At 38.4% G+C, this 27,153-nt stretch overlaps 1 protein-coding gene and 1 non-coding gene across 2 annotated transcripts; one reads left to right on the top strand and one right to left on the bottom strand.

Moving 5' to 3' along the window:
- Window positions 1–20,909, top strand: ice1 (KIAA0947-like (H. sapiens)). The gene is made up of 22 exons (XM_053234668.1): window positions 1–248; window positions 2,122–2,180; window positions 4,338–4,373; window positions 5,567–5,584; window positions 6,450–6,561; window positions 6,926–7,002; window positions 7,295–7,332; window positions 8,658–8,740; window positions 8,842–8,918; window positions 9,295–9,332; window positions 9,459–9,541; window positions 9,690–9,726; window positions 9,810–9,860; window positions 10,370–10,450; window positions 10,541–10,935; window positions 12,077–14,347; window positions 14,857–15,025; window positions 15,187–15,347; window positions 16,325–16,515; window positions 20,301–20,401; window positions 20,495–20,593; window positions 20,711–20,909. The coding sequence occupies exons 1-22, from the start codon at window positions 159–161 to the stop codon at window positions 20,890–20,892; spliced, it is 4,449 nt and encodes a 1,482-aa protein (XP_053090643.1). The 5' UTR covers window positions 1–158; the 3' UTR covers window positions 20,893–20,909.
- Window positions 20,910–25,526: 4,617 nt separating this feature from the next.
- On the bottom strand, window positions 25,527–25,645 carry LOC113534243 (5S ribosomal RNA). Its single transcript, XR_008304016.1, has one exon. It is a non-coding gene; the product is annotated as a 5S ribosomal RNA (ribosomal RNA).
- Between the last annotated feature and the right edge of the window lie 1,508 nt (window positions 25,646–27,153).

Here is a 27,153-nt window from a genome sequence, read left to right as displayed (position 1 = left end):
CGTTTGGGGTCCTAAGAGTCCGCGTGCAGCACTACGTTTCCATGATGCACAGTGTTATTTTGATCCGTGTCTTGTTTTGGAATACAAATCGCAGTTCTTGCGTCTTGTTTTTGTCCCGTTTTTTTATTTCTTTAGTTTTTTAGGGTTATTTAAATACCATGATGCCGGGGGAGAACCAGTCCGGGGCCGGAGGAATCGCATCAGAAGCTACTTCTGGCACTTGTCAAAACTGCACTGTTTTAAATCAGGTGCGTTCCGATTGAATTCTTTGTACGTTTAGATTATTTCTCTGTTTTGTTGTGTTGTATTGCTGTGTACAGGAAAACCTCGCTTCTGAGCATTGATATGACGTGGGAAATTTCTTAGATTTATAGATTTATAGACCTTTGTTGACTTACTGAGTGGCTCTCTCTACCTGCACGAGCTCGGTATCACAGACACAGCTGGTCATGTGACCTGTCAGGCTCAGTAAGGGGCGGGGAAGGTGGTGGTGGTGGTGGTGTTGATGATGATGATGATGATGATGATGATGATGATGATGAGAGGTAGACTGAGTTCACAATATTCCCAACATTTTGTCTCTAGACCCCTTTATTTTATGACTTTTATTGAGGAGAAAAAAGGTTAGCGACTGTCCAGCTCATATCACAGCTAGTGTTTTCACAACTCTTTTCAGGGGAAAGTGGCGCATACGTGTTCAAAACGTCTCTAGAAGTCGCCGGGTGACGACATATACGAATTTGCATATTAATTCAATCTTCATGACCTGCATTTGCATGTCAAAACATGTTACGTGACGATTAGAAGGTTTTATCTGAATAAGAAAAAACACATTATAACTTATTGAAGGTGCATTAGGTAAGATTAGACTGGTTTTTTTTTTTTTTTAACAATTAGACGGGTTTTACATTTGAATTATTAACGCCCATGTTTGTGAAGTTCCACCTCCAGAAACTTAAGTGGCCTATAGAATGTCTATAAAAATGACCGACAGGAGGCACATCCAAACACAAGCAAGCATCCCCGGACCAAAAGTCAGTTTTTCAAGCGGGTTTTTTCAGGGGTTTGTTACACTTTTGCTGTTTTTTTTTGTTTGTTTTTTTGTTTTGTTTTGTTTGTTTTTTTTTTTCATCATGATCATCATATTACTTGTACAAGTAGTAAAAAAAAAGTACTATCATTTCTTTCAAGAATGCAGACATGAAGCAGTGGTAGTGAGGAGTGGAACACAATGTAGTCTTCTGCTCTTGTAGCCTATCTACCTCAAGGTTCGATGTGTTGTGTTTCCTGAGATGATATTCTGCTCACCATGGTTGTAAAGAGTGGTTATTTGACTCACTGTAGACTTCCTGTCAATTGGATCCAGTCTGAGACCCAAAACCCACAGAGCTGTCTTTATGTATTATCATCATTGTTGAACCTTGAAACATGACAGTTTTTAAAAAAAAAAACTAGTTTATACGGAGTGTCCACCATACATTTATGAAAAATTATACCATTCCGCGGTTGAATTCTCCAATCTGATTGGTCAGAAGGTGTTTTGTGTTTGCATAACCACGCGGCTCGGACAGTAGTTCTAGTTGTAACGTGAAGGATATGTTTATATTAATGAGTTCATTCTAATGCATCTAATAGTTTAGTTTTATCACAACAGCTCATTCACAGGGACTTGTACTTGGCGGACATGCTAAGTAATTTAAGACTGAAAATAAACTGATGAAAAAACGAATGTGTTTAATAAAGAAGATTTGTAATCGTTGATGTGGTGACGTTTTTGTTTGGAGGCATTTAATGAACATTTACGGAAGGAGTGTCGGGTGTTAGCACATTCTGATCGTCACAGTGCTTTGCAAAGTTTCCCAGCATGGGACAGTCTTCAGGACAGAGGAGTTTACTGAGTTTGGCTGAGAAGCAGCTTCTAGGGGGAAAATATTAGTTAATCTGTGACTCTTTAACTGGGATTTGAATAAACACGCTTGAAATGAACATTAAAAACAACCGGTGTCATTTATAGGGTTGAGCGAAATGGTAGCGATTGGGAAACACCATAAACAATTTTGAAACCTCAAGTCTTGTTGTGACAGATTAATTCCATTTATGACGTCCGTGGGTGTTTTTCAGAGCCTGGATGAGTATGTGGCTGCTTTACTGACGCTGAAACAGAAGATCATAGACACAGAGTGAGTAGAAGTTTCATGTAGGCTCCACTGGTTGTGTGTACGTGTTGCATGTGCTGCATGGGCAAAGATTACATTTCCATATTGTGCTATATGTCTAATAGTATTACAGTCTAACAACACTATCACAATATTGTGTCAAGGAATGAGTACAGTCTAATCCAGAATTATTGGCTCCCTTCAAGAGAGTGGGCAAAAAAAAAAAATACACACAGTGATTCAATTTTCAAGCTTTCTATTGATTTAAAAAAAACATCCTCATCGAGATTTTAAATATTAGTATTCTAGGGGAGGAAAAGATAATTAATGACTAAATTCGCTGCGGAACATCAAAATGACATCTTACATTTAGTCCAGAGCTTTCGTACTGTAAAACACCACAAGATCTGGCTACTTAGTCTAGGTCACCCTGCTAGCTAATGGCTTACCAGTACATGTTTCATGTACATGTTTCTTCAGGTTGGATGTAGAGCTGTGAAATGCCAAAATCTCCACATTTTGCTCACGTAATTTGAAGATCATGCTGTTTCTATGAAGCATTTAATACTGTAGATAAATACCTGAATCATTGGGCCAGGGATGCTTGTCTGTCTTCACTGTCTCAGACATTGCTACTGCTGATAAGGAATTTGGTGCTTGAAGTATAGACTTTCAGCTGGAAACTGATTTATTTTGATAAAAAAAAAATAATAATAATTTGCACATAATGTCTTTTAATTGGCTCTTATGGGGTGAAATGCATTAACTTTTCAGCTCTTGTAGCAGTAATCAAAAATAAATGTGCTATAAAAAGTACTATGATTTAAACATACTCAAAAAAAGTACCATTGCAATGAACCACGTACTGAAGTACTGTAAGAAGAGTACATGTAGTTTGTTCTATTCCACCCTTCAAGTGGGGTGAAAATGATTGACAGGTCTTAGGAATATTTCAAATAAATACAACACTTTGTCATCCTTCAATTTACTCTCTCCATCCATGTTGTTGCATTTTACAGAAAATGAGGGCGCTCAAATTTATGTTCCATGTGTTATCTATCATCATGGGGAAAACCAAAGACCTCACCACTTGAAGAAGGCATCCGCACTCACCAATCTAGGAATATATAATTTGTATGGAGGAGGGACTGGCATCCTTTACAAGTGTCTCCAACCTTATTAGACATTACAGGAAGATCGAGGCTCAGTGCTGTTATTTTCTCAGGCAGTTTCACTTAATAGTAACTGTCTATAGTAATTATATAGCGTTACAGCGTATGTTTAAGTTCAAATGTCATCCACTGCATGTGTTCATAATTTTTTCTTAGTGATTGGTGCCAATAATTATGGAGTTGACTGTGCATTTTCCATCTAACTGTTCTAAAGTTAACATCATATTAACATTATATGTTAATTTTGTTAACATCATATTAACAAAGTTAACATCCATTGTTAAAAGCGCTATACAAATAAAATTGAATTGAATTGAATCATATACTATACGGCCAAAAGTTTGTGGACACCTGACCATCATACTCGTATGTGATTTTTGAACGTCCCATTATAAATGTAGTCTTCCCTTTGCTGTTATAATAACTTCTATTCTTCTGGGAAGGCTTTCCACTGGATTTTGGAGCGTGGCTGTAGGGATTTGTGCTCATTCATCCACAAGAGCATTAGTGAGGTCAGGCATTGATGTAGAGGGTGGAGGCCTGGGGTGCAGTCGGCGTTCCAGTTCATCTCAAAGGTGTTCAGTGGGGTTGAGGTCAGGGTTCTGTGCAGTCCACTCGAGTTCTTCCACTCAAACCATGTCCTCATGGGCCTCGCTGTGTGCACAAGGCCACATGCTGGAACACATTTGGGCTAGGACCCGTAGTTCCAGTGGAGAGAAATTGTAATGCTACAGCATACAAAGACATCCTATATAATTGTGTGCTTCCAACTTTGTGGCAACAGTTTGGGGAAGAACCACATATGGGTGTGATGGTCAGGTGTCCACAAACCTTTGGCCATATAATGCACATAGGTTTGTTTAATAGAACTTCTGCTTGTGTCCAAATGTGTCAATGATTAAGAAAAGGACTGAATTTGTATGTGAAGCACTTTATTCACCCATTAGTCTTGTCATCTTTATTACAGAGGCATAATCATGTACTCATTTGTTGTCTTTTATTGTTTCAGCCTTCTTCTGAGCGAGTATAAAGAGAAGTGTGATGATATCCTTTATGCACTTAAGCACCATATCACTTGTTATTGATTGTATTGTAATTGTAAAGACCTAGATATGGTATTGTGCTCGTGAGCACCAAGTCGAGACCTTCAGCAAACAGTGACATAGTATTTGCTGTAAATACCATATGGCACGTCGCTTCTGCTTTTGGAACCTACTTGCTAGTGCTGGAACCTACCTAGTGCTTTTTGGGTTGGTGGTGTTTCAGAATGACAAGGTACCCTGGCAGTTATGTGTTCACACAGCAGGTGGTAATCCTTGGACTCCAGGAGACTAGCTCCACAAGTGTAAGACCATGTTGGTTTGGGCTTAAATGCACCCCGGTCCATTGGAACCATTAGCTACCCCCCAAAACCCCCCAATTAATTAAGCTTTAATAGGGATAAATACCCATCTTCACTCATTAGACACTTGGACACTATACTTAGTTCACTGTGTTCAGATGTTATATAAATATAATTGATCTTTAATATGAGATAAAATAAAAGGTTTTAGGTTAAAACTAGCCAGATATGCAAATTAATATTATTTTAATCTTAAACATAATATCAATAGTATCTTTATATCACAAAAGCCTCTCAGAAACATGGTGACCAAAAAAAAAAAGTGAACAACACTTTCACAGGTGCAGGTGGAAATCACAACAATCACCTGAGCATGGAGAGAAGAGCCAGCGCTCAATAAATAATTATATAATCATATAATTATGTAGCATCTTTGACATATGTAGTGCCTTTTGTGTCAATTTGGCAGCTCACTTCTAAAAAAAAAAAACATGCTGCCCAAAACATAAAACAGCATTTTGGATCTCTAAATACAGAGATCTCTCTTTCTGGGTCTCTTTCTCACTGCAATCAAAATGTGATAGAGTTCGATTGGAACTGGACAGAGACCACCTCAGACCAGTTATTTTGTTTTTCACCCAAGTCCAAGTGTTCTCATCAGCCTAAACATGTTACACAGAGGGGCAAAACACACCAGGATTCGATTCAAACAGACTAAATACTGCATATGTTTAAAAAAAAAAAAAAAAAAAAAGCAAAACCAAAAAAAAAGCTCCAGTATTAACTAATTAATTAATGTTTCCATTACGATCTATTGTAATGAATTTAGGCCTGTAAAATCACTGTATTCTCCTGAAATTGGAAAATGCTGTCAATTTCCTTGACAAGTGATTACAGCTTCAGAAATCTCAAAGGTAAGACTTTTCTCTTATGAAGCATTATGGTCATACCTACTTCACCAGGACTGACAGGCACAGTTCTTAAGTCATAATATCTGGGAATGACCAACACAATAGCCACACTTCCTTCTCTCAGACTGACCGGCACAGAGGCCACACTTCCTTCACTGGGATTGACAGGCGCAGAGGCTTAGTCAGAATCTCTGGGACTGACAAACACAGTAGCCACACCTCTTTCACTGTGACTGACAAACACATAGGCCCATAGGACTCTTTCACTGACGCCTCCTCCACTGGGACTGACAGGCCCAGAGACCACGCCTCCTTCAGTTGAACTGACAGGCCCAGAGACCACGCCTCCTTCAGTTGAACTGACAGGCCCAGAGACCACGCCTCCTTCAGTTGGACTGACAGGCCCAGAGACCATGCCTCCTTCAATTGGACTGATAGGCACCGAAACCACACCCTCTTCACTGGGGCTAATAATAATATATGCAAATTTTTTAACTGGGGACCAATTGATTTTTACATAAAAATATAACACTGGTTAAATAACATGATTAATTATCAATTTTAAAACTGCGATTGTACAATTTTTACCCTAGACTATATCTCTCATCGTTTGTAGATGTACTGTCCCCTCCAAAAGTATTGGACCAGCAAGACCAATTCTTTGGTTCTCGATGTAAATATCAGGAAATGAAAGCTGAAACCCTTATATATTGTCTCATTCACCTTTTGATCTCAAACCCAAATGTCTTCAGTGTATAGCGAAAACGAACGGACTTGTAGTTCCAATACTTTCAGAGGGGACTGTATAATACACAGCTGGACATGAATGGTTTTGATACGTGTGTGTGGTTGATATTTTTCCATTCAGAGAGAGCACTGAGCTGCACAAAGAGCTGGATGAAGTGCTGCTGAAACTCGGCCCGTTAGAAAAGCAAACGGCAGAGTACGAGGCAGTCAGGGCTGAGCTGGAGGAAACCACGGTGACTTCACTAACTCTCCATTAGCGATGGACTGATGTATTGATTAAATATCACGTTTATGAAGCACTGATAATGTCTTGTTTTAAACACAGGGCATTAATCGCTCACTGAAACCACTTTTGAATAGATTTGGTATTGTTGGGCTTTAGTGATGTTTGCTTAATTTTCAACCGTCTAAAATGATATTAATTAATGGAATTAATTGTCTAATCTAATCCCCTGAAATGTTGTGGAAATCTTCATATTGGTTGGGCTCTACCCTCCAACTCATACTTTCATAATTTGTTAAAGCTTTATATTAATTCACATTGGTGCATGTCCGTGTCATCATTGTATTTTTATTTTTTATATTTGCTGCATTAAGGCTGCCTTGAAAGTGTATAAGGCGAAATCTGAGGAAGTGGATGATTTGAGAGAAGAGAACACTAAGGCACTTGCTATGTAAGATATTTTCTGTTCCTTCACAGTAGTTTAAGTGAGCATAAAGATTTCTCTGGGCTTTCAAAGCTTTGCTATTACAGTGTCAATATTTACAGCTTAGATTGGCAGACAGATTTTAAAAAAGGCCAGCTTCTAACTAATTAGCTTAGCTTAGTAATGTTACCTGTGCAATAGTAACTATGAAGTTAAGCTGCTAGCAAACTAGGTAATGTCAAGTAAATGATTTTATTGTTTATGTAAAATCAGTATTCAAGTTTGCTATCAAGTTAATAATGTTTTATTACGTTCTCAGGAATGCAAAGCTTGAAGAAACTCTCAAGAAGGCAGAAGGTAAGAATCTACTTACAGGCACAATTCCACCAAGGTTCTGGAAATGTTTGAAGAAATGAAGAATTCTATAACTCAGATTCCAGCCAAACTGCAGGAACTGTGTTGTATGATTATTATAAATAAACTATTTTTTTAAGTTAATCAAAAATAAAGCAATTGTGTGTTAATATTGGTAGAAAAATGTTTTAAACAGAGTTTGCTGCAGAGGTTGTGCTTACTTTTCAATTCAACAAAATACATAATTTGGCCAGAGTTGACCATACCTTTGAATATGACTGTAAGATTTGAGCCGTCCAATGTTAACTCACCCCTCGAAAGCCCCTTCCCTTCCCTCCATCTCATATTAGCAAGGAGGTCTCTCATTTAAACCCTCATCTCCTCTTGATTTTTCTTGCTCGAAAGATGCTGTGCTTTTTTTTCAAGATAAATGGAGAATATTTTGCGTTAATTAGTGTGAAATAAAATCTATCAATGTACGTTTGTCTTAGCTAAAAATAATAATAATAAAAAAAACAACACAAAAGAACAAAATGGTTGACTATAGAATATATTTGTTAGGGATGCCACTAAAATATTTTGGCTGAAAATAGTCAAAAAATGTATATATTTTTTTTTTTTTTTTTTTTGCACTAATGAGGAAAATAAAAACAAGAAAAAAAATAGGGCTACAACAAAGTGTAAAATCTATAATAATTTGATTCTATAAAATCTTTGATTATTTCAATTAATTATATGCACACTACAGTTTCTACCTTAAACAAATGATTAGTGAATCAACCCATCTCATTTATAAGCAACATTTAGGCTGATTCATTGATTATTTGCTGATTAAGTCACATTAACACTCGACTATTAAAATGTTTTTCTTTGCCGCCCTAAACACAAGTGTTTTATGAATGGCAGATAAGAGTGTTGGTTATTTTGTGAAGATTGCATATGACAAGCCGCAACCCTAGTATTTTCTGAGCTGTTGAAAGTCTCTGAAGTAGGAAGGTTCTTAGAACCATGGCCTATGAACTAAAATCAGCTCTGCTTCCTGTGATGGAAACATACACAGATCTGAAGTTCCTGGAAAAGTTGTAGGTTCCTGTGATGGAGATGTTCAATGTTTTTCTTTTTAGAATACAGTGAGGTACACTATAGAGATGCCTACTGGTGGGCATTTACTCCTCAGCATTTTGGATCAAAGTGTCTGTCAAATAAAGAAAACTTTAGATTAAAAAAAAAAAAAAAAAAACCTAGCCAGAGAATGGAAACTGTCGTGCATGTGACCTGGAAGTTCACAGAACTACTTGTTTAAAACTACTTGTTTTCTTTTCATTCAGATGCAGCAAACACACAGAGTCTAGAAAATACAAAGCTGAGATCTGAGAAGAAAATGCTAGAAAGTGTCCTGCAGAAGACTCAGGTCAGGAGTTTGTGTTTTTGATTGTGTGGCTTTGCAGGAATTTCTGTAACATAAATAGTTATGGAAGGTTAATCTGATTTTGGTTTATTCTGTTTTTGAAGGAGTCTCTCAGGCTGAGTCAAGAGGCAGTTGAAGAGGTGGAGACTCTGAAGCTGCAGAACGCTAAAGCACTCATTCTGTAAGAGTTGTTGAGAAATAGAAAATCATCAGAACATGTCGATCTTGTTAAGATCTGTCATAATGACCTTTTTCAGATCTTTTTTTCGTGGGGTTTTATGATCTTCAGAGGCATGTCTGAAAATGTTGTGGTGTGATACTGGAATGTGTGGGGGGGGAATAGTGAAAAACAAATTTGTTTTAGATGTCAGAGGCCAACAGCACAATAGGCAACTCCTCAATAAGAACGTGACCTAGCTATCTAGTGTTAGCTACCTAGTTTCTTGATGTAGATTTTAGGTGAGCTATGTAGGTTTATTAAAGCAATATAAATTAGGCATGTTAGCTTACTATCCAGCTAAGGCTGTTGTTCTATTAAGTTTTTCTTTTCCCCCCAGAAAAAGCAATCTTGAAAATCAACTTCTGGCACTTGAAGGTCTGTGTTTTTTTTTTTTTTTATGTTTATCCCTAACATGACAAATTCAAGTGTGGATGATTAGCATGATCTGAGAACCTTTTTACTGCATTTTGTTATTATTAATATGTAATGTTGTTATTACAGACACGAACCTCAAGCAAAATCATACAATCCGAGAACTGAAGAGCAAAAACAGTAGCCTTGAAAAAAGCATCAGATTAACTGAGGTGCCTGTTTTTTTTTTTTTTTAAACAAATATGAAACACTGAAGTAATTTAAAGATTTAGTTTTAGTGGGAATAGAAGTATAAATGCATTTGTGTTACATTTGGCAGTTGATTTTTTTTTTTTATTATTATTTTTTTAAACCTTACAGGAAAAACTTGCATCATTGGAGAATGAGTTTAACAAAGGTAACATTGAAATCACTGGGTTATATTTTGACATGCAAGTTATTTACTGTGACTATGTAATAAATTGGTTCTTGTCATTACAGAGAAAAGGTGTTCATCTACACAAACTGAGAATGAGCCGAAAGTTGACAAAGGTATTTGCAGGAAAAAAAAACAAAACAATTTTGATCGAATGCGATGTACAGTATTTTCTAGATTATATGTTCTCTTTGTTACAACTATAATAGTATATAGTGTAATTTTAATTCAGCAAATTATTTTCTGTTTTTATATAAAAGCAAAAATTATGTAAATATAAAAACCTTCAAACCAACCAACCTATGATGTTTGATCAAACACATCAGTAATAATTACTCCTGTAAATAAAACACAATTTGCACTTCAGCAGAAATGTATCAAAATGGAAACCTATGTTCATTCTGCAGCTTTATAGGCGTATTTGTCCTACAAGTCTTTATACTATAAATGTACATGCTATGTTGGTACAGACAACAAACCAAATTGCAGATTTTTCCAAAAGAAGAACATCATATTTTCCTAAAATCTAGAAGATACTATAGACATATTTTCTTAAACTGTAAATCATAACATTATTTAATCCATACGTTCAATGTGATTTTTTTTTTTTTCTTGTTATTTTCAGCTAAAGTCTGGACCCTCCTACAGGAAGTCTGGCGTTGTGTAGACCCTCTGTCCAAAACACCAGAAAATTTAGCCTTAAATGGTAATTATTTTTAAGCAGCATTCACTAACTAAAATATTATGCTAGTTCAAATCATTGCTCAGAAACTAACATTTTTATAACAATCCACAGACCATCAGCACTTAATGTTCAGACGTTCAAGATCTCCTCCTTGTCCACTGCCAATCAGTCCATTTAGAAATCCGATGCCTCAGTCAACTGTCTCGACTCCAAAAGGAGCTAAAGTGTCTCCAGAAAAGAGTAAATCTGAATCTTCGTGCAGTTCAAGTAAAGACCAGAAGAAAAGTAAAATATGCAGGAAGAAGAAAAGAAGGCTGGAGTCTGAGGATCTAGATGAAACCCGTGCAAACACTGATGAAGTCAGTGATTTATCACTTAATAAAGATGGTCCTGTTGATCATTTATTAGAGGGAGACAGCGGCAGTAAAACCCCTGATATATGGGAAATTCTCAGCCTCTCTTGGCCTTTGCCTGCACCTTTATCACCACTGCCTCCTGATGAGTTGGTAATCATTTATGAATAATTTTACCAATATTGATTTCAGTGTATGTCATTTAGCATGTCGTAAGTCTGATTTCATAGTATTTAACAAAAACATGCTGATCACCACAAGTATCTAGAGTAGGGTCCAAAAGCCTGGCTTTAAATTTCATCAGTTATCAAAAATGATTATAAAATCTTGCTCAGTAGCCCAGGGCTGTCCAGTTTTATCCACAAAGAGCCAGTGTTTGTGCAGGTTTTCATTCCATTCAAGCAGGAGCCACACCTGATTCCACCTGTTGATTCAGTTGATCTTAGCTTTCAATAGACACAGGTATGGCTTCTTTTTGGTTGGAATGAAAACCTGCACCCACACCCTCCCTTTCCGGATAAGATTGGACATCCCTGCTTTAGCCACTGTAAATTTTAGCTGCAAAATTACATTTTTACTTTCAAGCAAAATAGTAAAATTGTTGACTATGTGACCAAAAAAAAATTCAGCTGAAGACTATACATTTGTTGCATGGAAAAATGAAAAAAAGATTTAAAAAAAATAGAAAAAGGAAAATAGAAAAAATAGGTTTAACTTGTCTTGCAAACATCCTACAACATTAATCATCTCATTTTCTCTCTCTTGAAGTTAATGAGACAATAATGTAGCTTTCAGAAAGTGTAAACGCTTCTGTCCTGAAGGCTTTCCCGTTCTGGGAATCTTTATAAAGCACTGCTAAAAAGTGCAGACACTCAAGACTCCCTCCATAAATGTTACAAAATACTTCACCACATCAACGAATATGTTTTTTTTCTTGTTTGAATCTGTTTATTATTAGTCCGAGATTACGTGGTGCGTCCACCATACAAGTCCCTGGTTATGAGCTGTTACTATAGAAACATGACATATTAGAATGACCTTGAACCAATCGTTCATGTTACAGCCTACTACTATCCGAGCCATTCTGGTCTTTAAAAATAATGCACACCTTCTGACCATCAGATTCAACAATTCAGCCATGCTGTGGTATAAAACATGATCATTTTTATTAGTTTTTGTTAACTGGTGAAAATAACAGTTCTTGATAGGTTTGGACCCTCCTCTATGATTGCACTGTTGACTTATAAACCTTCATAGTTTCATTTCAGAACTTGGATTATGCTGTTTGTTTCAGGCTGAGATGGAGGTTGACTCAAGTCTGAAAGAGAGTTCAATTTCAAAACCTGATGATGGCCAAAAATCACAGTCCACAGCAAAGGCAAAACCTTTAGAGGATAATGTAGCAGTTTCATCTGTTTATTTGTCTCCAGGAAACCAGTTGAGTATTGTGACATCATCAGTCACTCCTGATACTGATAACAAGAGCCTTCACAAAGTTTTGACAGAGAGCCAAGAAATGCAGATGTGCAAGATAAAGGAAAACTCTGAAGATTCACCTTGTACAGTTGCAACAGCGAGTTTACAGAATGAATCAGATGGGGAGCATGTTAGCCTAAACCAAGCCACAATAATTGCAGCAGAATCACAGCAGAGCACCAAGGAAGAGTGTACAAATCAGATCAACAGTAAACCACAGTGTAATGCTGCCCATGAAGTACCTAAAGCAAATTGTAATGATGGAGTCAAACAAGGATCAGAGTTTGTGCAGCAGGTTATAATCCCTGAGGAGTGCACAGATAAATCTGAAGAAGATAAATTTGTCCAGCATCAATCTGAAGTTAAATCAAATGTGCATGGATATTCTTTACAGATTTCTTTAACTTCACAAACATGTTCTAAGACAGAGCCAGAAAGAACAGTAGAGGAAATCCAGAGTGTCTCAACTCCCATGGTCGTAACAGATTTAAAGACAGCTGAAGATCAAAACATCTGGGGTGGACAAGACAATGAATCCTCCTGTACCAAGATTAATGGTGTTACCTCTGGAGATTCCTCAGATGAGGAGGAGTTTTTAGGGCTGAAGAGAAAAGTCAGAGGGATTTGCTTGAGACCAGCAGATTTAGACAGTGTTTCTTCAAACAAACTGCTATCAAATGAAAAGCAAGAATCTGTAGCTGAAGTTCAGGGAACAAACTGTGAAACCAAAGAAGAGCATTTTCAACCAGAGAATGAGAAAGAAGATGGCAGCATTACAGTGAATATGTGCAAACCTGTAATTCTTGAAGATAATGCAAGGGTAGATGTTAAGCAAGAGACAGGACTATCAAAGAAGTATAAACATGAATCAGATAACTATTCCAACAGCTCTTTACCAATTTTTGATGCACATAATCACCAGGAGGAATGTGTACTATCTGGATCTTTTAGCCCCAACACTGAAAACATGGATGGTGGCCTGAAAGAGGATGGTGCCAAACCAAAAGACCCAAGTGTTAAATCTCAAGATATTTGTCTTGCATTGTCAGTAAATACACCTACACTGTCTTCTTTGGATAAAAGTGTGAATCTACCTCTCACAGATGTTTCCTCCAGAAATGCACTTACCTCAACTCAATCTCCAGAATCAATTGGAAGGGTTCTTACAGAGATGGGTCCTCCACTACCTCCAGTTGTTTTACCATTGACTGCAACTCCTCCAAAATTTAGGAAGCACCTTACTCCAAATAGACCCAGCATCCATTTGCCTACCTGGTCATCAACAGAAGGGCCATTTTCTCTCAAGCAGCAGTCAAAAGTACCTTCTCCTGATCCTGGGCTTCAAGATGAAGTAAATACATCGCTTTCTATGACCACCCCTTCACCATCAAATGGAGTTCCCTCTTCCCCTTTGCAGTTTGGATCAGCAACTCCCAAGCATGCACTTCCTGTCCCAGGAAGGCTGCCCTCATCTGCCTTAAACTCCTCATCCCCCTCTGCCTCACAGGAGAACTCCATGCAGATGCTGGATACCATGTATCCAGAGCTTTCTGCCCAGGCAAGGACTCTAAACATCCTGCGGGGTAATGTTAACCTTGGAAGGGCTGCAAATGAGAGTGGGGCCTCCCCACCTTCTGTCAATCCAATCTCAGGGAATAAAACTATCAACTCCTCATCCACAGCTTTCACGAAGACAGACCAAAAGGCAAAAAGAATTGGTGCAAATGTGTTACTACCCAAAAGTGCCAAAAGGCTTCGACTTGATACCTGTTCACCTGATCCTTCAAGTCTTACCCCTCCAGTGCAACAAGTTAGTGATAACAAGCCAAGTAATGGCGTAGCATCGCCAAAATACTGTCCAACGAATGGTCCATCAAGCAACAATCAAATGGCAAGAAAAGAAGACAAAACTGTGGACGATGCAAATGATACACAGTCCCTCATCTTCAGTGCATTAGAAAAACTTCAAAATTCATATTTTGATGTGTTGCCTGTAATCAGGAGTCATGTGTTTCTTGGAAGAGTATCTGAAGTTCCCGTCCTAAGAGATGAAGAAAAATGTGTCATTTCTGATTTTTGTTTAAACCAGGTAAATTATTGTTTTGCGTTTTATTTAGTGTGCATGTAATTCAAATTCAGTAGTTGATTTCTATTGAAACTCAGTAGTTGTTTTAATTAGGACCAGGGTTTTAGACCTAGATCTTAGTGCTGAGCTAAAATGACTTTTCAGTGTAGGATCCATATTGACCAACTTCACCTCTTAGTTGCACTTGATGTAATAGTTGCACTTTATGAGTTTGAACCTGCCCAAATGATCCAACATAAGGAGTCAATAATTTTAAATTTTTGTAAAAATAATAAAGTAAGTAAATAAATAATAAAAAAAAAAAGTAAATGATGTAGATGTGAAGGCACCCTTTATTTATGTCCAGAATCCCTTTTCTAGCTGTTTCTCGGTTGCAAAAATAATTTTTTAACAGAAATTAATTTAGTCCAGTGTTTGGTTTATGTAATGCCTAGTAGTCCCCCCAAGCCTAGTCTACAATCCAGTATTAATTTCTTAATGCCTAATTCCTAATTCTCTGCCATCTTCATCAGTCCTCAGCAGAGGAGTTTATGTTGGCCATTTTGTCCAAGATGAAAGCGGATCAAGCTGTTATGAAACACGAACTCCTGCAGTCTCACTGTAGGGTTTATGTAGGCTTGTGTCGATGGAGAGGAGACTGTCAGAAAGCACATGCCCTCGCCTACAGTCTTCTAAAAGAAGGTAAGGTTGTACTGACATTTTATTTGAAATGTATCTACCAGTAAAACTGAAATCTGAACAATGGTACACTAGCATGTGCATCTTAGCCTTGTTTTAGATGTTTTAGTGATTTTTTTTTTTTTTTTGTGGTTGTAATGTGGCATTGTTTTGTTACTTTGCAGACTTTCCTGAAGCCCCAAAGTTGATTTTATTCATGGTGACAACATGGCCAACTGTTCTATCCCACGACAGCCCTTTGTGCCGAGCCATTAACATAGTGAGCAAACTGAAAGCAGAGGGAGAGATATTAGACTACCTCAGCAAGTATCTGCACTGGGACGAGGTAAACAGCTGTCTCACTGATTCTCGACGTTCTTCTCCATTTCTTTGTTTCTTACTGACAGGCCAGAACATGTTTATATTTCAGCAAAATCGCATTAGTAAGAGTGCATTTATTCGCCGTGTGACGAATCACAGCTTTGCCAATATTAACTGTACTCTTGCTTGTGCGATATTTCTTTTATACAACAGTTCTATAAACAAGAAATTAATATCGAGTAAATGGCATTCCGGACACGGTAGGGCCAAATGTTTACCAGGTGCTTCTGGTAAAATTGCCGTCCCTTCTTCCTTTTCATCTTAAACTGAGGAGCTTTCATATTTTAAACCAAATGTTATATTCCCGAATGGTATCATTTGCCATGTCCGCTGATGATGTCGCAAACACTACTGTTGTAATGGTTTCGAAGTAGGAAGTGGAATTTTACGTGGTGAACACAGATGAGCAGAGTGATGCACACAATGAACCGTCACAGTGAGATTATAGGAAATATAGGTACTCTTGGAACACTGCTCGACAAACGATCAGATTAATGGACTGGAACTAACTGGCGTATAATCCAGTATATATTATGCAATAAAATAATTCTCTTGTATTTAACTGTTTTCTTACTCTACTTTTTCATATGTGTTACTTTTACAATCTCAATGTAAGCCACTGGCAGGTCACATTCCTTGTAAATTCATCTTATTTGGATGAACAAAACTTACTCTGACTACAACACTGAAAACAAGGTGACATAGTTGTTGTACACTTTTTTTTTTTTTTTTTTTTTTTTTTTTTTTTTTTGTATGAAATTATTTATTCTTGAAGACAATTCCTTGCAGGTACCAGCTAGCTAGAGTCACTTTCTTACCCATTATTCATCCATTCACCCTGCCGAGCCATTCTATTCTATAAAATATTTTTTTTTAATTAAAATTCATTTTTATTGAAGTTTGTTAACCTGGGTATCAAAGAAAAATTGTGTTTTTTGCCAGAGGCCTCCAGGTGACATCCACGAAATGATCACCACCATACTAAAGGCTTTTCTCGAGGATGGCACTTTGATGTTCCAGAAGCACGATCGTCATGGTGATGACCTGTGCCCTGCTGCCTGGGAATACATCTTCAGTCTGGATCTCCTGTGTGCACATCTGGGCTGGAAATGGACCCATGACAATATTATAGGGTACTGTGCATAAAACCTTTTTAATATATATCGTTCACAGTTTTGTAGATCTGTTGATTGAATATTTATATCTGCATTAGGAAGACACTTTTATTTCAGGGTACTTACAAATGTGACAGATTCAAATTTAAATACAGAGCTCAGCAGTTGATGGTGTAGGGCAGGCCTGCACCACTGGCTACATAAAAATGGCAAAATAAACAAATATTGTTCCATTGTATTTGGAATCAACACAGTTCTTTTCCACCCCTCCTAACTTACCTCACAATTATAATTATAGTATGGTGGATTCCACACTCATAAAACTGAGATGCAAAGTTATCACACCACCACTTGCCGTCTCTCAGTTGCAGCTGCGTGAGGATCTTCAGGCAATTTGGAGCTGAATCCCCACTGAGATGTTTGTGAAACACCATAGTCTGTGAGTCTGTTTCAGTGCTAATTGCCATGTGATTACTGGCAAAATAGCGCTCGTAGTAGTTAGTCGCAGAATTGCCGAATCCACCTTGCTGTTCTGCTCCAATGCTGACTGGCTAAGTGGATTATTTTTGGATCAGCACTCCTGGTGGTGAATTGAGTAAGTAATAGAAGAGAAATAAACATGATAATGCAGAACCCATGCTTGTGTGGTGTATATCTGAGCTCTCTAGAAGCTGGGACAGACATCAGCTCTTTTTACATCTCAGGGCGCTAGATCTTGGAAAGGGTATTCCGTGTGCAGTGTTCAGAAGGCTCACTAAGTAAGTCTGATTCAGCAAGCTCACTAAGTAAGTCTAAACCCAAGTTGGAAGTCAGAGATCAGCTGAGCGCCACAGCCCAGGAATGCTGCTAAACGAGCAGGAATAATGATGAATGATGCCCAGAACAAAGGCTAACAAGAGAGCTTGTGGCTCAGTTGAGAACTTGATGTTTGAGTAGAAGCCACACACAGGGAAAGTATGCGGCTTTTGGCGGAACGTCCGAAAAAGGCCCAGAAACCGATTCCCCCTCATGATCCTTATCTGGAGAAGACAAGACTGCTTATATTTGTGGCTGTGTTCTCCAAGTGCTATATTTAAATAAAATTTAATGGAGTTGAAGTATAAATGTTCTAGATGAGCTACACTGCAGGATGGTGCTTGGTCAACCAGTGTCCAGCCTCTCAGGAAGCCAGATACCTGATACCAGGGAGATACTGGCCATCTCAGCACTTACCATTGTAAGACGAGTCTTCAGTCTGGACATTGCAATGGCAGGATGAGAAGGCATTTGACTATATGCTTATGTGAGAGAATAGAGCCATTGAACTCTCTGTAAGAGAGTCAATGATCAAACCCTCACTCTTTGCAGTGAAACCTCTGAGAATGCATTGAATCACCTAGCAAATGGGTTATGCATAACTCCAGGCATGGTTGAATCAAGGCTGCTTGTTTGCCCTTCAACCAAAAGAAGCTCTGTAAGGAGGAGCAAAGGCATGAAAAGGTTGCCTTTTCAATAACACGCTTCTTAAGTTAATGTCTTTGCCTCCGCCTTCTCGCTAGCGGTGATGGTGTAGACAAACAGCCCTACTACCTCTGTGGACCAGAGGCATAGGAGTATGGCCATTCTTGGTTGAGGGATTGAGATGAGCCTCCACATAGTAGCAGGCTACCTGATATATGTCCACCTTCGTCACGCACCGTGGCACTCAGTTTCAATGGGAAAAGCCCTAGTACTATAGTGGAGTATTCTTCGCAAAGAAATTAGATTCAGTAGGGATGCTAGCCACCCTGTCACCCCAATGTGCAGCACACATTATTGCACCTTTCCAGTTTGGGGAGGCTTCCTGGAGCAGTTCCAGCTCTTGGGCTGTTAACCACAGCTGTGGCGGTAACACTGTTGGGGCGGTTGGAATTAAGGAAATCTCCCACTGAAAGTGACACAAGCCTCCACAATTGGGCTCACCAATACTAGATTCATGGAGAGTGACTTACTTGTAAGGGCAGTTCAATGGCACAATGATCTCACTGCTGAGAAAGTACAGTACATATGCCCAAAAGAGGTTTGCTTGCATCTTGGGGTGGTACAGCAGACCTTGGGATTTACCCACGTACATTTTTTTTTTTTTTTTGCCATCATCGAGTATGGTTCTGCCTAGTGGAACCATACAGCCCTCTTGGAAGAGACACAGTAGCCCATGATTTGACCTAGTGGCCTATTGTAAGCTTTCCCTTATTATTTAGTGTCATGCCCATGTGACAGCGATTAGCAACAAAACTGCAGTGGTCTGCTCGAGGCCTCGAAAAGGTCAGTGTAAACCTGGTTTCCACTAGTGCTTTTGCTAGTGGTTGGAGCACCCTGTGAATCTTTCCCCAGACAAGCTCATTTATCACAAATGAACAAAAAGTTAGGCACCCCCAACCAGACAAAATATGCCCATGGGGCTGGCCCCTCCATGCAGTGGGTAGGCCAATGGCTAGCGCATAGCGCATCAGGAGCCCTAGAACCCTAACCTTGCACACTGGAAGCTTTAGCTTTATAACATTGTTCTGGGAGGTGCAAAGAGCCTTTCATCTGCCATGTTCCCCAGGAGTCAGATATAGGATCTCCCCACATGGGGTGGATTCCCTTAAATAATTCTTATGGTCCAGCTGGGATGCTTGGATGAGTAGTATTGTAGACAGTATTTTTTGGCTGGCAATCACCTCAGCCAAGAGTTGAAAGAACTGCATGCCTTGGTCATGGGCTCGTTGTGCATGCACTAATGACCAAATAGTTGTAGGGTGACCGTGTGATGGAACTCAAGGTGCCTACCTAAGATTATAGGTGCCACAAACATAAGAACTTGGTGGTTGACTTCAGTGTGCTGCAAGAATCAATCGGTGACGTTCCCTGCCGTGTCACTACACCCCTTACGGTGATATGTGAGCCAAACAATGGCGAATTGGTCATAGAACCAGCTATTCCTTGGGCACAATGTTGGTCGAAACAGTATGATTGGTCATCACTGTGGCCTAAACAAACAGTCTAAACAAACTATCACAATGGGCCATTCCATAGGGAGTGCTGATTCTCATGCACTCTGCTGTGAGGCTTGCTACTTCAGGTCTGCCCTGTAGCTACCTGGGTATCTGGGAGGGTGAGTCAGTTCCTCGTGACCTACTGGTATAAGGTTATGCAGGTAACGCCGCCACTGGCTTTAAGGAGAGGTGAAATGGGAGTGTCAGTCATTGCTGATTTTTGTTTTTTTTTTGTTTTTTTTTTTGTAATATGGTCATCATGTGACTTAGTTTCAAAAGCTCTCTGCGCATGTGTAAAGTATTAGTATGAGTAAATGAGCATGGTTTCAGACTGATGGGCTTTTGGTTCCTCTGTAACATGACAAGCTGCATTTGTTGTCTTAGTAACTTCAAGAGAGAGGAAAAAGAGAAGACACTCTCTTGACACAACTGATTATAGCTGTTGTAACGGGAACTAACTTGTTTCATGGACATTCCTTGACACTAAATCTCACTAGAAACAAATGAAAAGTACAATGTGTAAATTATCAGTGGCAAATTTCTTTGATATGAAAGGAATAAAAACACCGTCATAGAAAAATAAACTTCAGGGTGGTAACAATAGCTTTGTATCAGGTGGCATCACACCAATCCATCATCGATTATTCCTTAGTTACATTAAGGGGCAGTAGTCTGGTGACTGTTTGAAATATTGTAAATGGCCACATTGATATTGCTTGAATTCACAACCTTCCACTCACTGTCATAGAACCATAATAGCTGATCTGCCAGTCATCATAGTCCATGTTCCTTATGTTTTCTTTACAGAAAAGAGCTTTGGCCGGTCATGAATGCCTGGGTGACACAACCAAGACCTCAGCAAACGCCAGTCCGAGACATTTGTGTAGCAGCAGTTTTGAGGCTGATTGGTACGTTTCTTGAAAATCCTGGGGCAATATCTCGCGTTACTTTTGGATTATTCAAACTGTTTCACTCTTGGTCTTTTTTTCCATCTCTGTCAGGACGACTTGGCCAACTGGGCCTTAAGGAGAAACTGTGCATGTCAGTCCAAAATGTTGCAAAAGCCATAAATCTGTTTGGGAAACATGGAATATCAGAAGGTATTACTAAAGCATCAAATAAATTAGTTCTTTATACCTGACATTCTGCAATTTTTATTCCTCTCCCCATCAGGAAAGCACTTTAGCCATTCATGAGTTTATGTATTTTGTGTGCAGGTGTGCCATGGGAGGTGCAGCTTTCGGCAGTCTACACCATTTATGATCTGGCACCCAGCAATCCTAAAGAAGCCCTGGAGGCTTTGGCATCATGGCGGGGAGAAATCACACGACCGGTTCCCCCAGCCGTCACCAGCTGCATTACACAGATTGGCTCCATCTGTCGTCAGATCAAACCATAAAATCAAAACCTGTACAGCATTACATGTCTTTTTATTTGTACAGTCTTTACATTTGTCTCCATTAATTTTGTTTCCACTAATGTGGAAAATCTGTGTGCTGTTGATTTCATGTCCCAGGTCGTTAATGGTGCTCATTGTGCATTTGTAAATTCGTGTACATTTTGTATGTAGATCTATTGTTAAATTTAACATTAAAACTTGGTTTGTCTACACAAGGAAAGAAAGAAAATGGTCTTTGAATATTGTTTTTTTTTTTTTTTTTTTTTTTTTTTGTTAAGCAAAGTGGTTTGCAGCAACCAAGTGTATCTTAATACTATAATGTTCTCTGATGGATTAAATCAGACATTTGCTTCGATCAGATAGCTAGATGTCATCTTGATCTAGGAAGCTGAGGTTTGGGCAGCAAAAAGCCATGTCATGAGAAAACTACAAGTCTCAACCCATTTTTACATTTGAAAAACAGACATTTCATGTATAAAAATGTTTTCATTTACACTACACAGGAACATGAATGAATTCAAGTTGATTAAGAACCCTACTCCTCTAGAAAATAAGAATGGAATAAAATACCTGTGGATGAGCTGTTATTGCAAAATCACCGTGTGTGTGTTACCACCGTGTGTGTGTGTGTGTGTGTGTGTGTGTGTGTGTGTGTGTGTGTGTGTGTGTGTGTGTGTGTGTGTGTGTGTGTACACCGATCAGCCATAACATTAAAACCACTGACAAGTGAAGGGAATAACACTGATAATCTCTTTACAATGGCATCTGTCAAGGAGTGGGATATATTAGGCAGCAAGTGAACGATCAGTTCTCGAAGCTGATGTGTTGGAAGCCGGAAAAATGGGCAAGGATCTGAGTGACTTTGACAATGTGATGGCTAGACGACTGGGTCAGAGCATCTCCAAAATGGCAGGTATTGTGGGGGTGTTCCCGGTATCCCGGTATGCAGTGGTTAGTACCTACCAGTGGCGTGCAGTGGTGTTTTAAAATGAGGAGGCAGTACATATATATATATATATATATATATATATATATATATATATATATATATATATATATATATGTGTGTGTGTATATATATAATTCTATTTTGTATTTTTTTATTTAATATTTTTAATACTAATTATACATTTCATAGTGTTTTTATGCATTTTTACATTTATTCCAAAATAATAACTAAAGTAACAATTATCGCAGTAACAATTTTAACAATATTTTGGAAACACTTTACAATAAGGTTTCATTAGTTAACATTAGTTAACTACTTTAGTTAACATGAACTAAGAATGAACAATACTTCTACAGCATTTATTAATCTTATTTAATATTATTTTCAACATTTACTAATGCATTATTAAAAATCAAACGTGTTGGTTAACATTAGTTAATGCATTGTGAACTAACATGAACTAACAATGAACAACTGTATTTTTATTAACTAACGTTAACAAAGATTCATAAATACTGTAATAAATGTTCATTGTTTGTTCATGTTAGTTAACACATTAACTAATGTTAACAAATGACACCTTATTGTAAAGTGTTACTAATATTTTTTTATTTGTGAACTAATGCTCAGCTGTTGTTTTTAACAGTCAACTTATTTCCGGGTCATCGTCATAAAAGCTCTGTAAACACAAACACAGACACGAAGACTTCTTTTTTTCTTTCATTTCATCAAGCTCACTAAAAGAATGCTCACTAAAAACTAACAGTCATCACGTTTTCACGCCATTTCAAGTTTTCATTTTTGACGTGACACAAAGCAGTGATATCTAAGCGGGTCAGTTGTTTACTAACTTTATAATTAGTCAGTAACGCCATCATTTTGTCCATTCAGGCCGAGAGCTCGCACGAAAACAAGAGGCGGGATTTATCGAACGAACCTATCACATCCAATCATAACCTATCACATCCAATCATAACCTATCACATCCAATCATAACCTATCACATCCAATCATAACCTATCACATCCAATTATAGCGCGATGGAGGCGTTGCCTCCTCTCACGTGACTTTCCCTCATTCAATCTCAATTACCCCCCACTAAACCCACGGCACGTTATGGGGTCTCTGTTATAAGTCAATGGGCTGAGGGGAGGCAAGCTTTCGCTGTATAACTTTACCTGCTGGTGTCGCTGTTGGACAGTGTTACTTTATAAAAACGAGTGACTTTTATACTTTTAATGTCATTTTTAGTAATATTTGCGTCGTTTTATTTTTGCAATATCGATTATTTTCTCATCCAATTTTTTGAGGAGACACTGCCTCCCTTGCCTCCTCGGAGGAAACGGCCCTGCTAAGTGTTTATACACCATATTCAAGCTAAATTGATTTATGCGACTGGATATATAGCCTATTGTATCAAAAAAGTAGTGCACTTGGTTTGATAGTTTAACAAATATTTTATTGTGTAAAGGAGAAGGGCCACTGCTACAAGACCTGTCCAAGACAGCCATATTGGTCCAAGACTAGGGAAGGATTCTCGTACTTTAGTTGGTATTGCAGGCATTACTCAAAGCAGCTCAGGAAGCAGACAGAATAATTCAGATGAGCGCTAATAATAATTTAATGATGGTCTCTTTGGGCTCTAATGTAAAGATACATTGAGCTTGGGTAAGGCACTCTATTATATATCGGGAGTTGTGGCCTAATGGATAGAGAGTTGGCCTTGCAACCCGAAGGTAAATCTGAGGGTGGGTTCAAGTCTCGGGTCTGGCAGGAATTGTAGGTGGGGGGAGTGAATGACCAGCGCTCTCTTCCACCCTCAATACCATGACTGAGGTGAGACCCTTGAGCAAGGCACCAAACCCCCAACTGCTCCCCGGGTGCCACAGCAAAAAAAAAAAAAGGCTGCCCACTGCTGTGTGTCCGTGTCTGTGTCCCTTGGGTTAAATGCAGAGCACAAATTCCAAGTATGGGTCACCATACTTGGCCACAAGTCACTTCATGTAATTAAAAAAAATTCTTTTTAGCAGCCTACCTACCCCAAATTGGGAGAATGTTCCTTGAGTGACAAGCCCCACTCCCAACCATCTAGCCACAAGGTTAGCAACATCTAGGTTAGTGACAGCTGTGTCACACTCAGCAGTGACAAAGTAAAAAAAAAAAAAATCTTTCTAGCAATACTACAGTAAAGTCAACAGTTAATGAACAAATACCAAATTTGTGTATTGTTCTGTTTTCTGACATTCATCTGAGCAGAGAGGATCGAGAACCACAATAGGGCTTGCTGATCTTCAAAGAGAAGTTCTTTAGCTGCAGAAGAGGAAAGCAGAGCTGGAGGTTTCTAAATTAGATATGGAGAAGGAAAACCTGAATATATAGAACATAATACCTCAATACAAAATTAACAAACTTGCTCCCTCCAGATTAATAACTTTACGACCAATAAGTGAAGAGTAACAAAAACCTTAATTTGTTGGTAGGGTATTTATTAATCAAATGATTTGTTGTATATAAATATTTATTTACTATATATAATAATCCAGTGTGATTTGCTTATTGTAAATTTTTCCTTTTTTCTGATTTCTTTTTTGCAATCTATAAATAAAAATGTAGGTTCATATATTGGTGAAGTCTGTTTTCATTTTACTTTTACTTGTTATATTTACTTACTATTGACTTATCCAACATTCTAATCTGGAAATTAATGTGTGATTTCTTGTAGCCCATATTCTGGCTCACTTTATGGAAAAAAACACATCATATTTCTGATAGCGTGTCCTTCAGTTGTTACATCCTCCACATCCTGACTTGGTTGCACTGCGTCATCAAGGTCATTCCCATCATCCATGAGCACACCGAAGACCTTTGGTATGTTAAACAGGATGACACGCAATGATTACTCTCCCTGTTCTTGTTGGTTTCAGACATATATCTCAGTGAAGACAGTAAAATTTCCTTTTAAGATGGTCAATTTGTCCTAGTTTTTGTTAGAGCAGTGTTGTATCGTTCCTGCAATATGTTGTTTTGTCAAACTGAAAGAGTTCTTAAGTATCTTGAAGGTTTTGAATTTGAGTGTATATAACACACTGTGTGAATTAGACAAAGAACACTTGTTTAATTTGATAGGTTTAATGAAATGGCTTAGTGTAACACTTACAATATGTCAGATATATTGCATTGTCGTGTACTGATAATTTTTGCATTTATGTACTGTATTTTGAATACTGAATGTTTTGAATTGAATGATCATAAGATTCTCTTGTTACAAATAGACATGAGTGGGGTTAGCAATCTCTTCAGTGGAACCTGTAGAGAAAAATGTAGTTAGTGTTATGTGTTAAAATTCTATACTTGCCTGTTACCTGCAAAAGAGGGGAAAAAGGGTCACAGTAATTAATGAAAGTGCCAGAACTCTACCAGATGTAATTGCTGTCGCTTCTCATCATTCTACAGTTATTCTACGATCACATCATTCCCTGTTTGAGACAGGTAACATTGGCTCGAAATGGTGCCTATTTAAGTAGTGTTAGCAAGCTGTTAAAATTTATTTGTTTTCTTTGTTTGTTTGTTTGTTTGTTTTTTAATTCATGTGGACCCTTTCAAAACTGTAGCCAGTTCTTATCCCATAATAGGATGTTGTCCTGAGTGAATTAAAACCCTAAAGCGAATGAAGGCCTCACTGAAAAGCTTACAGCACCTGGTATTCCCAGGCGGTCTCCCATCCAAGTACTAACCAGGCCCGACGCTGTTTAGCTTCCGAGATCATACGAGATCGGGCATTCTCAGAGTGGTATGGCTGTAAGCTTCCAAGATCTTTTTTTTTTTTTTTTTTTTTTAAATAAAAGTACAAAAATTATCATTTACATACATTTTGTACACCTTTGAAGACAAATTTTTCCAAAATAACAATTCTGCATTTAGATACATGAATTATGAAAGGCTGAGTCAAGATTTTTTTCTTAAGTGTTTTTATTCTTCTTAGCGCATGAAAAAATCAAATTCAAAATTATTTTTCAAGAATATTAATTTTTCAGAAAGTTACAGACATGTCAAATCCAGTGGACAACATGCGCTTGATAACTCAACATAAAAAGTATGATCGTAATGTAAAAATGAACTTATTTGTTTTTTTATGGTAAATCCATGAATAAGTATTTCTTTTTATGCTTTTTAAAAAATACATTCACATATTTTAACATTGCATAGGCCTATTGTTTAGACCTGAACAAGAAAACAAACAACACACAACTGTTAAGCTTACACCTAACCATCTCCGAATACTTGTGTTGAAATAAATCTCAGTAATATGCTCAGTTCATCACACCTAGACTGTATGAAAGTTAGCAAAGCATCCAGGGCACACTGGCACAGAGCATTGCATGCAGATGTATTTGGTCTTCCGTGTGCATGCAGCATCGTGGCATCTGTTTGCATTTTTCACCTGGGTGAGTTGGGGCCATTGATTTCCTGTGCCAAACCTGACCTCACGGGATACTTTGGTGACTCCTCTGTGCTTCACCGGAGGTGGTGTGCCACTGGGTCTTCCTCTTCTGCTTTGCTGGAGGGAGCCAGCATTTATAAGTGCACGGGCCACAGAAGCTTTGAATTGGAGGAGTGTCATCCTTTCCAATCCTGACATTAAGTACAGGCGCTAGGCATTGACAATGGTCACATCCAAAAAATGAAAAAACACTCGGATGTACCATCGCTTGTTCCTACGTCTGTGGGGATACATTGCCACAAATTGGTCAACAAGATCAATCCCACCCATGTGTTGATTGTAAAGGGACACAGCAAAGGGTCTTTGGACTCTGACCCTAATTTTTTCCTTCTTGACCCATCTGTTGGCAACATCTTCAGGGGATTGGCCAGCACAGGACGAGACCATGTGGATGACTGAACTGTCGAGCCATCGTGTTACAGTGATGTTTGCATTATTGCTGACCACAGAGCAAGCCCCTCTGCCCTCTTTTTTCATTTGTTTTTCGCTCTTGAGTTTCTCATTTGCTCCCTTCAGCCTGTTTGCTCTGCATATCCCTGTGCCATAAATGCCCTGGTCTTTCAAAGCCTCAATGAGTGGAATGCTGCAGAAGAAATTGGCAAAAAACACCTTGTGGTTTTTGTGTTTTATGTCATCACAAAGGCGCATCACTACATTTCCAGCCATTCCTAACCCACTGATGTGACCACTACTTGCAGAGCCCTGGTACACTTCAAATCTATACATATAGCCTGAGCTCCCTCCCCTCACCCACACTTTCAATCCCCAGGGTTTGGTTTTTTTTGGTATGTATTGCTTGATGGATAGTAGG

Source organism: Pangasianodon hypophthalmus, chromosome 1 (genome assembly GCF_027358585.1).
Source record: "Pangasianodon hypophthalmus isolate fPanHyp1 chromosome 1, fPanHyp1.pri, whole genome shotgun sequence".
NCBI classification, from domain to species: domain Eukaryota; kingdom Metazoa; phylum Chordata; class Actinopteri; order Siluriformes; family Pangasiidae; genus Pangasianodon; species Pangasianodon hypophthalmus.
Note: the sequence above shows the minus strand (reverse complement) of the source record. Positions and strands in the feature narration are given on the sequence as shown.